This window comes from Melospiza melodia, chromosome 29 (genome assembly GCF_035770615.1).
Source record: "Melospiza melodia melodia isolate bMelMel2 chromosome 29, bMelMel2.pri, whole genome shotgun sequence".
Taxonomy (NCBI): domain Eukaryota; kingdom Metazoa; phylum Chordata; class Aves; order Passeriformes; family Passerellidae; genus Melospiza; species Melospiza melodia.
The window spans coordinates 5,778,009-5,796,561 of record NC_086222.1 but is presented as its reverse complement, the minus strand read 5'-3'; the positions used below and the strand labels follow the sequence as shown (position 1 = coordinate 5,796,561).

The 18,553-nt window shown below is 41.3% G+C and overlaps 1 protein-coding gene across 1 annotated transcript in view; it reads left to right on the top strand.

Moving 5' to 3' along the window:
• The window catches only part of PKNOX2 (PBX/knotted 1 homeobox 2), a 109,115-nt gene that overhangs the window by 73,057 nt on the left and 17,505 nt on the right, over positions 1-18,553 (top strand). Inside the window, exons 5-7 of the mRNA XM_063178371.1 lie at positions 4,448-4,556; positions 12,861-13,000; positions 17,567-17,738. Of these exons, the coding sequence (XP_063034441.1) occupies positions 4,473-4,556; positions 12,861-13,000; positions 17,567-17,738 (396 nt within the window). The 5' untranslated portion in view covers positions 4,448-4,472. The remainder of the gene's footprint in view (positions 1-4,447; positions 4,557-12,860; positions 13,001-17,566; positions 17,739-18,553) is intronic.

The following is an 18,553-nucleotide window of genomic DNA, read 5'->3' as shown; positions in this document are numbered from 1 at the left end:
CAACAAGTTTGGAAGCAACCTTGAATGTGAAGGAATGGCCAAGAATGGGTAATGTCTTAAAGAATTGGATTATTTTCTGGTTTTGACCATTTAATAGCACTTGCTTTATTTTTAACAAGCTCGAGGTGGCATAAAGGACTTCACGTAACGACATGAAAACCTGCTGTTCATCTTTCAGGGTAATTTTGGTAAAAACAGGCAGAAAAAGGTGGAGATTTGTTGATAGAAATGAGCCATTCAAGAGGAGAGGGTCACTCTTAATTCACTTTATGGGCAATCAAGAGTTGGCATCACCCCTGGAGGGCGAGCCTGTCCTGGTGGCTCAGGGTGAGATGGATTGTCCTCTGGAGGACTCTCTCCATCCCTCCTCTGCTGTATTTCTTCATTTTCACTTAGCTGAGTGCATATATCATAAACTCCAGCCTGCACAAGCCCTCTGTGAAGATGTGACATAAAAACCTCTCAGCCTGCTGTGGAGAGAGCGTGACTGACTCGGCGTCGTTGGGGATCTCACAGCTTCCCCTCTTCAAAAAATCCCCTCAGAAAAGGCAATCTTCCCTTAAAACAGAAAATATACCTTCCATGGCTGGTAAAAAAAAAATAAATCCTTAAGTATCTCTAATTATTTTGATGCTGCAGGTGGAGAAGAAAAGGCTGAGAAGTTGATTTTCTGATTTTTCTTGTGGAATCCTCCATTATCAATTGCATGTGTTGCTGTGGGGCAGAAGCCTCTCAATAAGCTAAGAAAAGTGATCCTCATTTTCCCATTGGTTCAGAAACAAGAGTTGTGCTTTACAGACTGAGTATTAACATTTTGCTTTGAAAACACTGATGTAGAGTCCATAAAAGGGATTTTAAATTTTTTTTTTTCATTCAGCCCCAATTCTGACCAGCCCTGACCATTCTAATATGGGTTTATCGTTTTTTTATTAATCAAGGAGGTCATGTTCACCTGGAGGGTGACTGGCAATACTTTGGTATTTTAAGGCATGATGGAAAAAAACTCCCAACTTTTCAACTTAGTCTTTAATTATTTTTCCTTGAAAAAGGATGTAATATATTGCTGGTAAAAAAACCCAGCCTATAAATCTGAGAGTCTTTTAGATAGGCACAAGCTCTTCGGGAAATACATTTCCCAAGTAACGGCAACATTTCAGTGATAGCTGAAATAATTTTATTTCATAAGGAAATTTAGGATACTTTGATCTCAAGTCACTGCCAAAATGTGAAGTACTGCTGCTTCCGGAAATGAAAGAGCCTTTATGGGTTTTTATTGCTCACCATTTCTTTCTTCTGTGCAAATCCCCCAGGAGTTGGCTGCAATTCCTGCCCTCCCTGATCTCCAGATCCCCAGAATTCTCTCTTCACCCAGGATTTGAACATTTCTTGAGGTGGGCTGGAGGGAGCTGGCAGGGGTTTGGTGATGCTCTGCTCCTTCCATTATCTGGATGTCCATAGTAAAAATCAAAAATTAATTTAAGAAGTGGGGGAAAGGAAGAAAGGAAGAATGAGGGAGGGAGGGAGGGAGGGAGGGAGGGAGGGAGGGAGGGAGGAAGGAAGGAAGGAAGGAAGGAAGGAAGGAAGGAAGGAAGGAAGGAAGGAAGGAAGGAAGGAAGGAAGGAAGGAAGGAAGGAAGGAAGGAAGGAAGGAAGGAAGGAAGGAAGGAAGGAAGGAAGGAAGGAAGGAAGGAAGGAAGGAAGGAAGGAAGGAAGGAAGGAAGGAAGGAAGGAAGGAAGGAAGGAAGGAAGGAAGGAAGGAAGGAAGGAAGGAAGGAAGGAAGGAAGGAAGGAGAAGGAATTAATGTATAAAACAAAAATACAAAAATAAGAAAGGGTTAATGCATGTAATAGCAGCTTTCAACCCTTCCCTGTGCTGGCTGCTGATAAATCCATGGGGCTGACAGCTCTGCCCTGTTATCCTGAGATTCATGGCTGGGGCTCCCACGTGAAACACCTGTCCAGCTTTTCCTGTGGCCACCAGACATTTTCTGCATATTTACAGTGCCTGAGTGCACTTGTTTCCCCCAAGATAAATAATTATACTGCTATTGGCAACAGCTGTCTCCCACTTTTATCCCTTTTTTCCCCCCCCACATTTAGCTGTCAGTCCTATTCTCCAAACAAATCATCACCCATAAACCTCAATGAACAGCTTGATTTGAGCAGCTTAGACATTATTCAGCAATTAAATGGGGCTCTGGGCTGCCACCTTCTGGGAATAGACTCACCCAAAAAGCTCACACCCCCCAGCAAATCGCCACGTGCTGGCCGTAGGATCTCTCTTGGCAGGAACAATAGATGCCAAGCAGGGTATTTTTCCCAAAATAGCAATGTCTTTTTTTTTTTTTTTAGCTTCCCACACAGATGTCCAGACTGTCACAGTGCTAAATTCTGCTTTTCCCCAGCTGAAATTCTCTTTCTGGTGGGGAGGTTTTTCCCTGGGTGTTGCCCCCCAAGGACAGGGATATTTGTGTGCCTGCAGCTGTGAGCTGAGTTTGACATTGGACATCAAAGGTTTTAAGCTGTGAGTTCACTCAGGAGCAGATAATTTTGCCTCCTGCTATTTTGCTGTTGGGAGGAAAAAGATGAAAAGCGTCATTTTAATCCCATAAATGCAATATCCTCACGGCTAGAGGTCTGTGTGAGGGAAGAACCCTGATCTACCTTCACAATGCACAGGATTTCGGGTGTGATTTCTTAGTATTCAATTCATGGGTTATCCATATTTGTGCAAAGTATAAGAAAGAATAACCTCATTTATTCATGCAAAAGAAAGAAGGGTTGTTGATGCTCGTCCCAAGCACTTGGCTTTCCATTTGGATGTGTGCATTTGTGAACTTAGTGCCTGGCAAAGCCTGAAGCCTTGAGAAAATCAGAATATTGCACCTCTTCCCCCAAAACAACCTCATAGAGCGGACTAAATTTTTCACAAACATTCCCAAATGTGCCTCAGTTTTGGCTGAGCTCATCAGTGCCTCTTCTCCTTTTCCTTGCCCCTTCCTGCCATTTTGTGGTGAAAGCAGTGCTGACACTGGTTTTGGGTTATTTTCCCTGACAATATCTGGGGACTTTCATACCTTCCTGCATTTCCTCATGGGGTGGTGCCATGGCTTTTCCCCGGACAAGAAGCCAAGGGGAAAGTCAGTGCATCACGATGGGGAGATCCTTGGAGAGGTGCCACCTCTTACAGAAAGGAGAAAATAAAAATGTCTTCTTTGACATTGAAATGTCTTCTTCTTCAGAAGAAGAAAAAATGTCTTTCTTCTGAAAGAAGAAATTTCTTCTTTTCAAGAAGAAATGTCCTTTGGAGGTCACAGGACTTTTTTTGGGTAACTTTGTGAGTTGGCCCAAACCAGAGCTCCGAGCCATAGAGAGGACAGGACAGAGTTTTTTAAGAATTCAGGCAAGATGATTGGCTTTTCTTTCTAAAGCAACCACACAGCTGCAGTGGAAGAGTGGGATAAAAGGTATTTTCAGGACCAAGAATTGCTTTTGGGTCACATCTACCATCAGGTCTATTTGTTGGGGACTTTTCCCAGCCAAGTGCTCCACTACAAATTTGTCCCTTCCTGGTGCCCCTCTTTTTTCTCCATCTCCTTTGGACCTGAAGATACAAAAAAATTAGTCTGTTTTCCTCCCAGATAACTGCATTTTGGAGAAAGCAGCAGCTTTCAGAGAGGTTGGAGGCAGTGTGAGCACCATCTCCTCAGTTTATGGGCTGTGCAAAATCCAGGTTTGCTCCCTGGCTCAAATCAAACAAGAATTTCCACATTTCTGTGCATTCAGTCATCATGGGGTCAGTCACCTCAGCACAGGAGGCAGCTAGGTTAGAGTGCACAGCACTCTAACAGGAACATGTTAAATAAAATAATAAATAAATAAATATATTAAGTATGTTGGTGAATCTCCACATTGAATTCTCGATGTCCCTTCTGAGGATGTGATTCTGTGGTGACCAAAGGCAAAGAGACACATCATTCTGGGACAGTTTAGTGTATAATTTAAAAATGTTAAGTTTTGTATTTATCTTTCTGCTTCCAGAACAGAGGAATAGCTGGAAAGGGGATGGAAATCCCCATTTAGGCAGTGTGGTTAGGCATGAGGGGTGGGAAGAGAATGCCCTGAGTGTGCCAGAGTTCACAGAGGAGAAAAGATCATGAGTTTCACTCGTGGCACCTCATCTCCAGTGAAGATCCTGCTGCCAGTGACCTGCTTATCCTCCCCTCCCAGTGCATTCCTTATCCAAAACCACAAAACTCAAAAAACCATCAAATCACAACAAGGCTCATCAAACCACCTTGAGTTTCTTCCAGGGACCGTGTGGCAGGGGGCAGTGTGAGGAATGCCACCTCTCCTCTCTGCCTTTCGTTTTTCCTTCCCTTCCTGTGGGGTTTTTCAGGGTTTGGGGCCATCCCTGGAACTCCAGAGCTCTGTTCTGCCGCCCGCAGGTTCTCGATGTGAGTCCCAAGCAGGATGCACCATGTCTCCCCTGCCCCAGCTCTGACCATGATGGCCACCCAGACAGTGCCTCCTCCTCCCTACCAGGACACCCCACAGGTGAGTGTCCTCCAGACCCCCCAGGACCCCCAGCTCCTGCATTCATTACCTTGATTTCCCAAATAACGCCCATTACAAAATAATGTATTAATCTCAGAACTCGCAGAATTAAAACCTCTTCACTCAGTCTGCAAGATGGAAAGATTTTGGGTTAAACTATGGGGTTTTTCCCTTTTTTTTTTGGCTTGTGTATTAAGCTGTGCCAAGGGAAATTTAGGTTGGATGTCAGAAAAATGGTTTTTTTACTGAAAGAATGGAATGTTCTGCCCGGGGAGGTGGTGGAGTCCCCATCCCTGGGTGTGTTTAACAAAGCCTGGATGTGGCACTGGGGGCCAGGGTTCAGTTGAGGTGTTGAGGTTGGACTCAATGATCTTGAAGGTCTCTTCCAACCCAGTCATTCTGTGATTCTCTAAATTCTGTGGTTTTGGGGTCTTTGGGTCTTCTTGGAAAGCTGGCACAGTGGCATGGTTGCAACCAGCAGGTGAATTAGCTAGAAAGATGAAATATTTAACTGAACCAGGACAGGTTTAGTCATAGGAATGGCCTTTGATTTATTTCAGTGGCATTTTTTAATAACCTGTGGCAGGGGAGATAAAAGATTTCATCTCCAATGGTGCTCCAAGCAGCCAAATAACTTTTTCAAGCATCGTTATGGAGTCAAATTATTACAAAAAGAGGAGTTTGTCTAAGAGAAACTCTTCTGGAGCACCCCAGAGGGCTGGACTTGGGAGTTGAGGATGGATTTGGGGGATGGTGTTGCACCTTGAAGCCTAAAAAATGGATTTGGGGGATGGTGTTGCACCTTGAAGCCTAAACAATGGATTTTGGGGTTGGTGTTGCACCTTGAAGCCTAAAAAATGGATTTTGGAGGTGGTCCTGCACCTCAAAGCCTAAATTTACCTCTAAAAAATCCTGAGATTTTTTAGGGATAAATTTATATCACATTTCTGCTTTCCCAGCTACAATGACTAAACAGGGGTGATCTGTATTGTGCATTGAGCCAGCTCCCTGCTCAAAACAGCTTTTTTTTTTTTTTTTTGTGTTCATGTGGAAGATTTCAAGCTTTTCCTTATTTGCTGCGTTTCTCATTTGTGAAAGCAGAAAAAATCTCCCCTGCCAACAAAAAAAAAAACAAAACCCAAACCAAAACAAAACAAAAAGCACAAAAATATACCACCAAAAAAAAAAAAAAAAAACTAAACAAAAAACCCAAACAAAAAAAAAAAAAAAAAAAGAAAAATAAAGAAAGAAAACGAAAAACCCACCAAAAATCTCACCCCCCCCAAGCCTGTCCTCTGCAAGCTAAAATAAATAAATTGACTTTTACACGCCCCCTTGGAGGCACCCGTGTCTCCTCTCTCCTCATTTCCTTCGGTGGGGAAAGGTCACTCCTCACAAACGACACTCGCTGGGGTTTTATGGCTCCTCCAACTTCTGTGTCATCATTTCCTCGCTTCGCTGCTCTGCCTTCAGTAGGGCTGGGGTTTTTTATTTTTTTTTTTTTTTCTTTTCCTCCAAATTTTTTTTCCCTTTTCTCGCTTACACAGCGGGGGAGCCACGGCACCGTTTGAGTCCTAATGGGCAATTTAAGGGACTTTTTAAAAATAGCCACATTTTCCCTGGCATCCTTTGGAGATTTCCCCTCTCCCTTCTCCCTCCTTGTCCCTTCTCTGCCCCCTGTTTGAATATATTGAATTTTGGGCACCCTCAGGAGCTTTGCTGACCAAATCCTTCCTTTTTTTTTACCTTATCAAGGAGGTTGCTCGAGCGTTTAGTGGGTTTGGAAGGAAAAGCTGCAGCCAAGAATTGATTTTTTTTTTTTTTTTTGGACTGCTGTGAACTTCTTTTCACCTGAAAATTTGGGATTTCCAGGGATTGGAAAAGCAAATGGCACAAATTTCTTCTCTCCAAAAGCGGGGAAGAAACGGGGAGGAGTGGATAAATGGAAAAATTATTGATTATCAGAGCTACAATGAGCTCCTCCTCGTCAAGGGAAGCACTTTGGGGAGAAAAGTGCTAAAAAAAGGGATTTGGGGAGCTTTGCATTCATGTTTTACAGCAGAGGCTGTGCAAGCTGTCACCCTCAGTGTCAGAAACAGCAAAAAATGAAGCAGAAATGATGGGAAAAGCTGATTTTTGGAAGGAAATAATGCTTCATTAATCCCTGGAATCTGTTAAAGGAGTGGAACATGGAGCATCTTTCACACCAAGCATGATCTCATTGAGTTCTCTACCTGTTGAAAATGAAAATCTGCATTAAAATCAGTTTTCTGTAATGAAGGACAACTAAAAGCTGAGGAAGAATCTTCAGCCATTTCAATGGGAAAAAGAGGTTTTTTAAAAATAGGTATTTTTAGCATCCAAAGTGATGAAAGCAGCTTTGCCCTTCCAAAAAGATATTTATTAGGTGGTCACAAGAAGGACAAAAACTGGAGGAAGGGGGATTAATTAACTTATTTATTTATTTATTTATTTATTTATTTATTCTAAAACTATATTTAAGAAAAAGTGTTGTTAAAAATTGGGTTAATTTTTAATGGATTTCAGCACAGAAAGTGATAAAAAGCATCTTCCCCCCGAGTGGTTACAACAGGGACAAAAATGAGCAATAAATAAATATATTACCAATGTATTTTCTAACAATACAATTACTAATAACTGTAACAATACAATTACTCTATAAATATATTTTGAAAAAAATTAAAAATCAAATGGAGAAGTTGATTTTTCCTATTTTTCAACACAGAAAGTGATAAAAGTATCTTTCTTCCTCCCCTCCTCCCCATAAAAAGTGCTTTTTTGGTGATTATAACAGAGACATATATATTTAAATTTATTTAATTAATTTATTTAAATTTTATATTTTCTATCTTTAAAACGTATTTTAAGGATATTTTGAAGAGAATTTAATTTTTTTTTCAACCTTTTAGCATCTCTTTTTGTATTTTCTACATTTTAAAGCATTTTGGATTTTTAGTAATGTATTTTTTTCATTTTTCTGCATTTTAAATGCATTTTTAGCATGTTTATAAAACATTTTTGGATTTTCACATATTTGAACATATTTGAACATATTTGTAATATTTTAAAATTTTACTTTTCAATATATTTGTAAACACATTTTGAACATATTTGAAACATATTCTAACAGATTTTGAACAGTTTACATAATTATTGTGACCATTATAATTTTTTTCTTCACTTTTTTTGCTGTTTTTTAAACATAACTTTTTGTGCTTTTATTTTCCTTTCCCATTTACCTTTCTCCCTCCTCCTCCAACTATTTTTGGCCGTTTTCCATGGGAAAAAGAAAGCAAACCAAAACCACCTGTGTTTTTTTTTATCAAAATTTACAACTTTTACAGCCAAATATTTCCTCCTATTTCCCATTACCAGGAACCTGCTGCCTTTTCCCTCCCCACCTGCTCCGCTAAAATTTCATTTTTGGCTCAATTTTTTTCCCTTCCTTCCTATTCAGCTGCAAACCCCCCCATCTCAGCATCCTCTCCCTCGTTTTCCATAGACTTGGAATTATTTTTTACTTATTTTTCGTTCTTTTCTTTAGTCCAAGGTGAGTAATGGCTTCAGAGCAGCCCCAAAGGAAGCTTTATTTTTTTTTTTTTTTTTTGGTAATAGCTCAATTAGTTGCAGACTTGGCTGGAAATGTTCAACTTGGCAGGATGCAAAAAGGGCTTTGGAATCCTGGTAAATAAGTGTGATGATGGGGGGAGGATAAAAAAGGGAAAAAAGGGAAAAGGTTGGGAGGAAAAGCCATTTTTCCCTGCATAAATGTAATTTTCCATGGAGATAATAGGGAGAAAAAAAAAAGGGAATAAAGATGAAGAGATATTCAGTAATGTGGCTGGATTATCCCAAAATCTGCTGCATTTTTGGTTTTAAATGGAAAATGGGAGGGAAAAAAGGAGAAATCCCAACTGCTGTGAGCAGGAGGGGAAGTGAAGCCCAAATTTCTCTCATTTCTTGAGCTCCAGGGAGGGGAAGAGGGACAGAAATTGAACCTGTGGGGAGAGTTGGAAATTAAATAGAGCCAAGTGAATTTGCAGGTGCTGGAGCCCAACTTTGGAGTTATGAACAATAAAGGAGATTGAAAAGAAGAAAAAAAAAAAAAAAGGAAAAAAGGCGACAGCAAAAGGTCAGGCAGGAGATATTAAAGGCAAACATTTTAAAAGCAAAAGGTGTCATGATTTTGGTCCAGCTTGGGTTTATGAAGTTTTACATATTTTTGTAAAAATATACATATTGCATTTACACCAATAATGACACAATTATTTATATGAACATTTTTATATATTAACAATCACAAATAAATTTAAAAATATATTAGACAAATAAAATATACATATAAGTATGTGTATCTTTTATTCATTTTATATAATAAATATACATATAAGTATATGTATCTTTTATTCATTTTATATAATAATATTTATATGTTATTCTATATATATACAGAAATATATATAAAAATATCAGGCAAATAAATAAAAATATTATTTATATCAAAACACAGACAGGAAGATACAAATAAATTAATTATATATATAATATTTAGCAATGCTATATTATATAATAAATAAATTATATGTAAAATTATATATTATATATAAATTAGATATAATTTTAATATAAATATAACATTATACAAAAATTAAAATTATGTATAATAAACTATATATATAACGTTTAGCAAGAACCAGAGCTTCCTTTTGCTCCATGCCTCAAGGGAAGACTGAACATTTACAGGTAAAAATAGGCAAATCCTAATTTTTTCACACATTTCAGCAGAGAGGCAGGCAAACCAACCACTTTGCAGCAGTTTTTCACTGGGATTTTAGGCTGAAACCTCTAGATTTGAGGTGTTGCTGATGCACCCCAGTTGTTTCAAATTCTCCCTGATTTTTTTTTTTAATGGAATCTTGCGTTGATAATGCAAAGGCCAGGTTGGACCTGTCTGAAGTCTGACAATGAGTAATTCAGATTTTTATTTTAAAGTGAAAACTGCCCCTAAATAGGTGTTGCCCTGTTCCAGAAGGTGTTGGGTGTTGGAAGGATGCTCAGGGATTCACAGGAGCACAGGCACAAGCGCATCTTCCATCTTAAAAATCCATATTTACCTAAAATCATGGCTGTTTTTAAAACAAACACAATGTTTGTAGTCTGGGTGATTTATTTCACATTCCCATTGGGGCTAATGTTGGGTGATTTGGGCATGGGCACCAAAAAAATTAGATTTTTTTCTTGGCTGTCTTCTCACAGCTCTACTCTGAGGTGACTCATTGCTGGGCTTGGCGAGCTGGAAGAGGCTCACCTAATTTGGGGATAAAATTGAAAATGACTCTGTCTAGACAGTAATACCTGCCTTGAAAGGGCTCTTGGCAAACCGCGGTGCTGCAGCTGATTTAATCTGGGACTTGTGTGAAACTTCCCTGCCTAAATTACCCCGCGCAATAAAGATGGTGGGGGTTTTTTCCTGTATTTCCATGGGTGAAAAGTTGGGGAAAATGTGTAAAAATCTAAACCTTCTCTTTCCAGGCAAAGATAAAATGCCTGGGTGTGTTTTACCTGCCCCACCAGAGCGCTCCATCCCAAACTCCCAAAATCCTGCGCAGAATTCCATGAAACCCATCAGGAAAGCACAACAAATCCTGTTCTCATTTTATTGTATTTTATTTTATTTCACATTGTTTTTCCCCCCCTCTCCTGTATTCCCTGCCCTCTCCAGATGACAGCCACAGCCCACCAAAGCCTAGAGCGCTGCATTCCGGACTCCCCAAAATCCCATGCAGAACACTGCAAAACCCGTCAGGAAAGCACAACAAACCCCGTTTTTTTTTTTTTTCTTTTTTTAATTTTTAATTTTTTTAAAACTTTTTCTTCATATTCTTTTTTCCCTCTCTCCTTTTTCCCTGCCCTCCCCAGATAACAGCCACAGCCCAGCAAAGCCTAGAACGCTGCATCCCAAACTCCCCAAATCCCGTGCAGAATGCTGCGAAACCCATCAGGAAAGCACAACAAACCCTGGTTTTATTTTATTTTATTTTATTTTATTTTATTTTATTTTATTTTATTTTATTTTATTTTATTTTATTTTATTTTATTTTATTTTATTTTATTTTATTTTATTTTACTTTATTTCATTCCACATTTTTTCCCCCTCTGTTCTTTATCCCCTGCCCTCCCCAGATGACAGCCACAGCCCAGCAAAGCCTAGAGTGCCGCATCCCGAACTCCCCAAATCCCGTGCAAAACGCTGTGAAACCCATCAGGAAAGCACAACAAACCCTGTTTTTATTGTGTTTTATTTCACATTCTTTTTTCCCCCCTCTCCTTTATCCCCCGCCCTCCCCAGATGACAGCCATAGCCCACCAAAAGGTAGAATGCTGCATCCTGACTCCCAAAATCCTGTGTAGAATGCCGCAAAACCCGTCAGGAAAGCACAACAAACCCTGTTTCCATTTTATTTTATTATTTTATTTTATTTTATTTTATTTTATTTTATTTTATTTTATTTTATTTTATTTTATTTTATTTTATTTTATTTTATTTTATTTTATTTTATTTTATTTTATTTTATTTTATTTTATTTATTTTATTTCACATTCTTTTTCCCCTCTCTCCTTTTTCCCTGCCCTCCCCAGATGAAGGCCACAGCCCACCAAAACCTAGAACGCTGCATCCTGAACTCCCCAAATCCTGCGCGGAACACCATGAAACCCATCAGGAAAGCGCAACAAACCCTGTTTTCATTTTATTATATTTTATTTTACTTCACATTCTTTTTCCCCTCTCTCCTTTACCCCTTCCCCTCCTCAAATGACAGCCACAGCCCAACAGCCCAGCAAAGCCTAGAGCGCTGCATCCCAAACTCCCAAAATCCTGCGCAGAATGCTGCAAAACCCATCAGGAAAGCACAACAAACTCTGTTCTTATTTTTATTATTTTATTTTATTTTATTTTATTTTATTTTATTTTATTTTATTTTATTTTATTTTATTTCACATTCTTTTTCCCCTCTATCCCCTCCCCTCCTCAGATGACTGCCACAGCCCACCAAAACCTAGAACGCTGCATGCCAAACTCCCCAAGTCCTGCGCGGAACGTCGCGAAACCCCATCAGGAAAGCGCAACAAACCCTGTTTTCATTTTATTGTATTTTATTTCACATTTCTTTTCCCTCTTTCCTTTATCCCCTGCCCTCCTCAAATGACAGCCACAGCCCAACAGCCCAGCAAAGCCTAGAGCGCTGCATCCCAAACTCCCCAAATCCAGCGCGGAACACCGCGAAACCCCATCAGGAAAGCGCAACAAACCCTGCTTTCATTTTATTGGATTTTATTTCACATTTCTCTTCCCTCTTTCCTTTATCCCCTGCCCTCCCCAGATGACAGCCACAGCCCAGCAGCCCACCAAAGCCTAGAGCGCTGCATTCCAAACTCCCAAAATCCTGCGCAGAATGCTGCGAAACCCATCAGGAAAGCACAACAAACTCTGTTCTTATTTTATCATTTTATTTTATTTTATTTTATTTTATTTCACATTCTTTTTCCCCTCTATCCCCCGCCCTCCTCAGATGACTGCCACAGCCCACCAAAACCTAGAATGCTGCATGCCAAACTCCCCAAATCCAGCGCGGAACACCGCGACACCCCATCAGGAAAGCGCAACAAACCCTGTTTTCATTTTATTGTATTTTATTTCACATTTCTTTTCCCTCTTTCCTTTATCCCCTGCCCTCCTCAAATGACAGCCACAGCCCAACAGCCCAGCAAAGCCTAGAGCGCTGCATCCCAAACTCCCAAAATCCTGCACAGAATGCTGCGAAACCCATCAGGAAAGCACAACAAACTCTGTTCTTATTTTATCATTTTATTTTATTTTATTTTATTTTATTTTATTTCACATTCTTTTTCCCCTCTATCCCCTCCCCTCCTCAGATGACTGCCACAGCCCACCAAAACCTAGAACGCTGCATGCCAAACTCCCCAAGTCCTGCGCGGAACGTCGCGAAACCCCATCAGGAAAGCGCAACAAACCCTGTTTTCATTTTATTGGATTTTATTTCACATTTCTTTTCCCTCTTTCCTTTATCCCCTGCCCTCCTCAAATGACAGCCACAGCCCAACAGCCCAGCAAAGCCTAGAGCGCTGCATCCCAAACTCCCAAAATCCTGCGCGGAACACCGCGAAACCCCATCAGGAAAGCGCAACAAACCCTGCTTTCATTTTATTGGATTTTATTTCACATTTCTCTTCCCTCTTTCCTTTATCCCCTGCCCTCCCCAGATGACAGCCACAGCCCAGCAGCCCACCAAAGCCCAGCCCGTGCACCTCACCACGCCGGCGGCAGCCGCCAACGCGCCGGTGCCGTCAGCGGGCGGCGACCCCCAGGCACAGCTGGAGGCCGACAAGAGGGCTGTCTACAGGTGAGGCAAGATAATTGCATTCATTAACGCCTTTTAATTAATGGCTTCGTTGTTGGAATGCATCAATTATTGCATTATTGTGGGTTGTTGCGTCAGTTCGGCGATGCATTAATTAATGCGTCAGTTATTTGCTGCATTCGTTGTTATGATGCATTATTAATCTGCTGTTCTTCTAATGCATTAATTAACACACGGGAAGGGGGGAATTAGCAATTAGCTCCTTTTTAGCAATAATAACCATTGATTGTAACGTGTGGTGGTGGAGCTCCTTCGTGGATATTGTTCTGCAGCATCTCTGCCCCCTCAAAATATTAAAAAAAAATCCCAAATTTACTTTTTGGGGGCAAAGTCTTGTGATTTGGGGCTGAACAAGGAGTGAAGTCACACATTAACCTGAAATGTGCAGTTCCTGCATCTGCACAGAATGTGGGCAGTGATGGATGACTCCTCCAGTCCATTTTTTGTCAGTTTGGGCATAATAATACATAATATTTTAATATATGCAGTAACGTTATTGTATAACTGCTATAAGTACTGTTTGAATTATGTAAATAGTATAATTATATAAGTAATATGTAATTATACAAGTGATATATGATAATTTACAAATCGTAGAGCAATGACGCAAGAGTAACAATATTCTAATATAATTAGGATTAAAGTTTAAGGTTTAGGATTAACCTATCAATGACCAGGGCTGTGGGGGCTTGTGAACCAAAAAATTGCAGGTTAGACTTGAAGGAAATAAAATATTTGCCCTCCAAATATCAAATATTACAAGGCTGAAAGGTCTGAAAAAGTGGATGAAAGGATGGGATAAACTCACTCTTTCCCAGGAAAACACCAAGGATTATTCACTGAAGGCCTCTCAGTGATGGAAATCATTTCCTCAAAGCAAAAGAAGCCATTTGAGGGCAAAATTACATTTCTTTGCCCTTTCTTGAAGAGTTCTGCAGCATTTGTGGGATAAAGAGAAGGAAACAAACCCCACCCCACCTTGGAGTTTTCACAGCCTTAATTGGAAGGTCAAAGACATGGAAAAAACACCTTGTGGGAGGTATTCCTCCAGAAAACTGGGGGGAAATTGTTGTCCAGCTCCATGTGTGCACTTATTGCCCAAACCTGGATGCTTAATTTTGGGTACTGACTGAAATAACCCCATAAATATATTTTTATATAAAGCAAATATATCCTACTATATATTTATGCAATACATTATATATATGCATAAAATTAACCTTTTTTTTTTGCTGAATATCTCCCTATCCAGTGGTTCAAATGGATGCTGTGTATGCCATTAGGTATCAAAAGCACACAAGGATTTTTCTTAGCCCTCCCAGGTCCATTTCCCTCCACCCAAACCAATGGATTTTTTGTTAATTTTCAATAATTGCACCAAGGCAGAAGGCATTGGCTGTGAGCATCAGTCGATCAAGCTGGAGGGAAATTGCTGGGAAAATGTGATGGGAAATATAAAAACCCATGGACAAGTCACCCTGCCGGGTTTTATGCCCTACCAGGAGGTTTATCACCCGTTAAAAAATAGAAAAAAAAGGGAAAAAAATAAATCCTTGCCCACCCTTGTTGGTGTGGGAGCAGCTTGGCAGGGACTGGTCCAGCAGTGCCACTGCTCAGCTGCAATTTTCTCCCAGCTAAAGTGTTTTCTTGACTTTATGCAACAGTGGGGCTGGGACTTCCCAATGGATTTTGGACCAGAGAAGATGATGCTCCTGAAGGGAAATGATGCTTAAACCACCTAAGCACCACAAATTGGGTTTTTCCAAGTGGATTTCTTTGCATTAAGTTTGATGGGGGGGGGCTTTTTGTGGGGTTATTTTTTATTGTTTGGTGTTTTTTTGTTTTGTTTTGGGTTGTTTGAGGGTTTTTCAGGGGAAAAAGGGTGAAAAAAAAATAAAATTCCTGTTGTGACATGCCCGCTGTGCTGCTGGCTCGGCTGAAGGTGGGAAATTAGGCCATTAGAGGAATTCATTCCTCTTTATTAGCCCGTGTCGAATCCTTTTTATTAGTGGCTGCAAACGACCTCTCTCCTGCAGGAAAATGTCAGGGCTGGTTCAGCCCTTTCATTTGGAGGATTCCCTGGCAGAAAAAAAAACCCAACTAAACAAACCAAGTTTTTTTTTTTTTTTTTTTTCAAAACTAAATCACTAAAAGCAGATTTTTCTACCCCAAAACTCTTCTTTGTGCCATAGGGGTGGTTTTCCTCCTCTGTAACACCCACAGTGAGGAAAATCCTCCTGATTCCCCTGTGCACCCTGGATATCCATCTATTCCCCCCACTGCAAATTTTATGGCAAAAAGGGGCTCCAGCTCTTAATTTTTATGCCACAACCTCCACCTGCTGTGGTGGGCCGTCCTTTCCTTTGCATAGTGTGAGCATGGAAAGGCTGGAAATAAGGAAAACCTGGTTTGGGTTGGTTTTTTCCATACAAAAATGAAAAAAAAAGCCAAACCAAATTCCACAATAATTTGGCATAAAGCTCATGGCAAACCCCCAAATTCCATCATTCCTCGAGACTGCTCTCAGAGGGTGCCCTTGGTGCCTCCTTTAACCCATCCCTAGGGGTCTTGCCCCCCTGATTTCCCCTTGTGTTTGTTTTTGTCATTTTTAAAAATATAGATATTTTAAATTTGGGGGTTTTTTTGTTTGTTTAATGTTATTTTATCTTATTTGGTGTTTATTTAATTGTTTTGTTCCATTTAATTTTATTTTTACTTATTGGTGGATTTGATCGAATTGGATTCCGCTTTGGTTTTTTTATTTTATCTTAGATTTTAAATTTTTTTATTCCACTTTATTTTCAGCTGAAAAGCAAACCATTGTCGCCTCAGCCATATTCCTTCCTCCTCCTGCTCTCTGCCAGCCCCAAACCTTTTCTGGGGGCCCAGAGCAGCATTTTCCCCATTGTCAATACTGAGGAGCACGGGGTGATGCTGGCCTTAATGCAACCCCTCAAAGAAAAGGGGCTCAAATATCTCAGGGGCTGCAACCCCCTTTTCCCTCCGCACACCCCCATCCTTGGGGTAATTCCATACCTCTGCTCCTAATTGTTGGAGCAGCTCTGGAAATGGCAGCAGGCACCTGCTGCGGTGGCACCGTTCATAAGTCCCAATAATTCAACTTTCCGCCTGGAATTTGCCTTTCATATCCCCTGGCTAAGCTCCAGCGGGGCGACTGAAATTATGAAATGATTTCCCCCCCTCACCACTCTCTGCTCCAGCCTCGGTGAATCTTGCATTAAACCAGGATCAGGACAGATTAAACTATAATATGCTGTGGTATTAGCGGCTGCAAATGAAGACTTAGCCAAGGGGTTTAACCCCTTCGCCTGACTCCGGCTCAAAGAGGCTGTCAGGAGGTGATTCATAATCACCTTTTGGACCATCTTTTGGAGATAAAATGGTGGAGCCAATCCTGTTGTGCTCAGGTAACTGGAGTGCTGTGGGAGGCCATTCCTGCAGGAGCATTTTGCATTTCTGCCTGGAAAGACTCCATAAAACATTTTTGATTTGAATTTGCACAGCTGGAGGGGCTCCTTGAGGTTTGCCCTAAGCCGTGGTCTTCACCCCTGTATTGTCCACGAGCTTTGGTGCTGTTTGTGTGTTTGCATTTTATACTGCATCATCACTGGAGAGATTTGGGTTTCAAGAAGAGCTATAAATCTTTGTTTTCAAGATGAGCTCACGGTAAGAAAGAAGTGGGATTTGACCCATCTTTGTGGACTTGTCAGAGGTGCAAAGAGCCCATATCAAGGTTGATCCATAGGATTCTGCAGGCAGATAGAAGTCCCCATCCATCAACTCCAACCAAAAAGACATTTTGAGGTGAAATATTACCATCCATGAGCAGGTGCTAATGTCCATCCTTGAAAGGAAAAGCCACTTGGACAGCAGATGGCTCCAGGACATCTTGGCTATGTCCAAGACTTAACCTTTTTGCCTGTTTAGGAAATGCTGACTTTGGTGCAATGATGGAAAACACCATGGAACAAGCCTGATGGAGGAGATAGTGAATTGTACAATTTTAAAGCTTTTTTTTTGTTGTTGTTGTTGAAAGAGATCAAGAGGGTCCACTTCCAGTGTGACTTGGGAGTGAGGTTTGCATGACCAGGTTCTTAGAGACTGGGAGGGAATGGATGGATGGATGGATGGATGGATGGATGGATGGATGGATGGATGGATGGATGGATGGATGGATGGAGGGATGGATGGATGAATGGATGGATGGATGGATGGATGGATGATGGATGGATGGATGATGGATGGATGGATGGATGGATGGATGGATGGATGGATGGAGGGATGGAGGGATGGATGGATGGATAGATGGATGGGGGATGGATGGATGGATGATGGATGGATGGATGGATGGATGGATGGATGGATGGATGGTGGATGCATGGATGGATGGATGATGGATGGATGGATGGATGGATGATGGATGGATGGATGGATGGATGGATGGATGGATGGATGGATGGATGGATAAAGATGGACATGGGACCCAAAACAGTGGGCCTTATGGGTGTTCTCATTTTTCCTCTGCAGGCACCCTCTGTTCCCCCTGCTGACGCTGCTCTTTGAGAAGTGTGAGCAGGCCACGCAGGGCTCGGAGTGCATCACCTCAGCCAGCTTCGATGTCGACATCGAGAACTTTGTCCACCAGCAGGAGCAGGAACACAAGCCCTTCTTCAGCGACGACCCCGAGCTGGACAACCTGGTATAGGCAGCTGGGGCTTGGCAGATGATTTCTGGGGGGTGTTGAAAAGCTAGGGGGTGAGGAACAAATGAAGATCTACCACCATGTCTCTGGGGCTCTGTAGTGCTGGCCATCTTGGCAAGGTTTTCCACAGACCTTTTGAGACCTTCTCCAGCACCTTCTTGGAGACATTTTCCAGAAGATTCCCCTGTAAGAATAACCTCCCTGCCCCTTTTTATCCCACACAACGTCCATGGGGTCAACAAGGTTCCTGAAAACAACTGAGATTATTGGTTGCTTTGTGCCCCAAAAGTTGCAGTCTCTGTAGGAATTACTGCTCCACAGTGCAACGTACAGTAGTGTCAGCATGCTTGTCTGCCACCATCTGGTTTGAAGTGTCATGGCCAGCTCATGTCCTAGGAGCAGGGCAGAATGAAAACTTCATGGAAAAAGTTATGGAAAAGGTCATGGATCTCAACAGTTTGGAACACTTGGACTGGCTCTGGTGGATTCCCTGCCATATCAACTCAGATTTCCTGCTGCATCCATTGCTGCTGGATGGTGCCTCAGAAGACTCTGCTTTGGATTTCTCTTGTGTGGACCTCAGGAAATATCCCCAAATCCTGGTATTTTGCCCAGAAGAGCATCCACACATGGTCTCCATGGCAAACGTGGGTAGACAAGTTCATGGCACTGTCCTGATGCTCCACAAACAGATTTTCAAGGTCTGAGAGAGAATTCTGCGCACCTCTGATGAGGCAAACAGCAAAACAACTCCCCTGAGAGGTCTGTGTTCCCTGGGACTTGTAGAAGAGGGATTTCCATCCCTAAAAAAA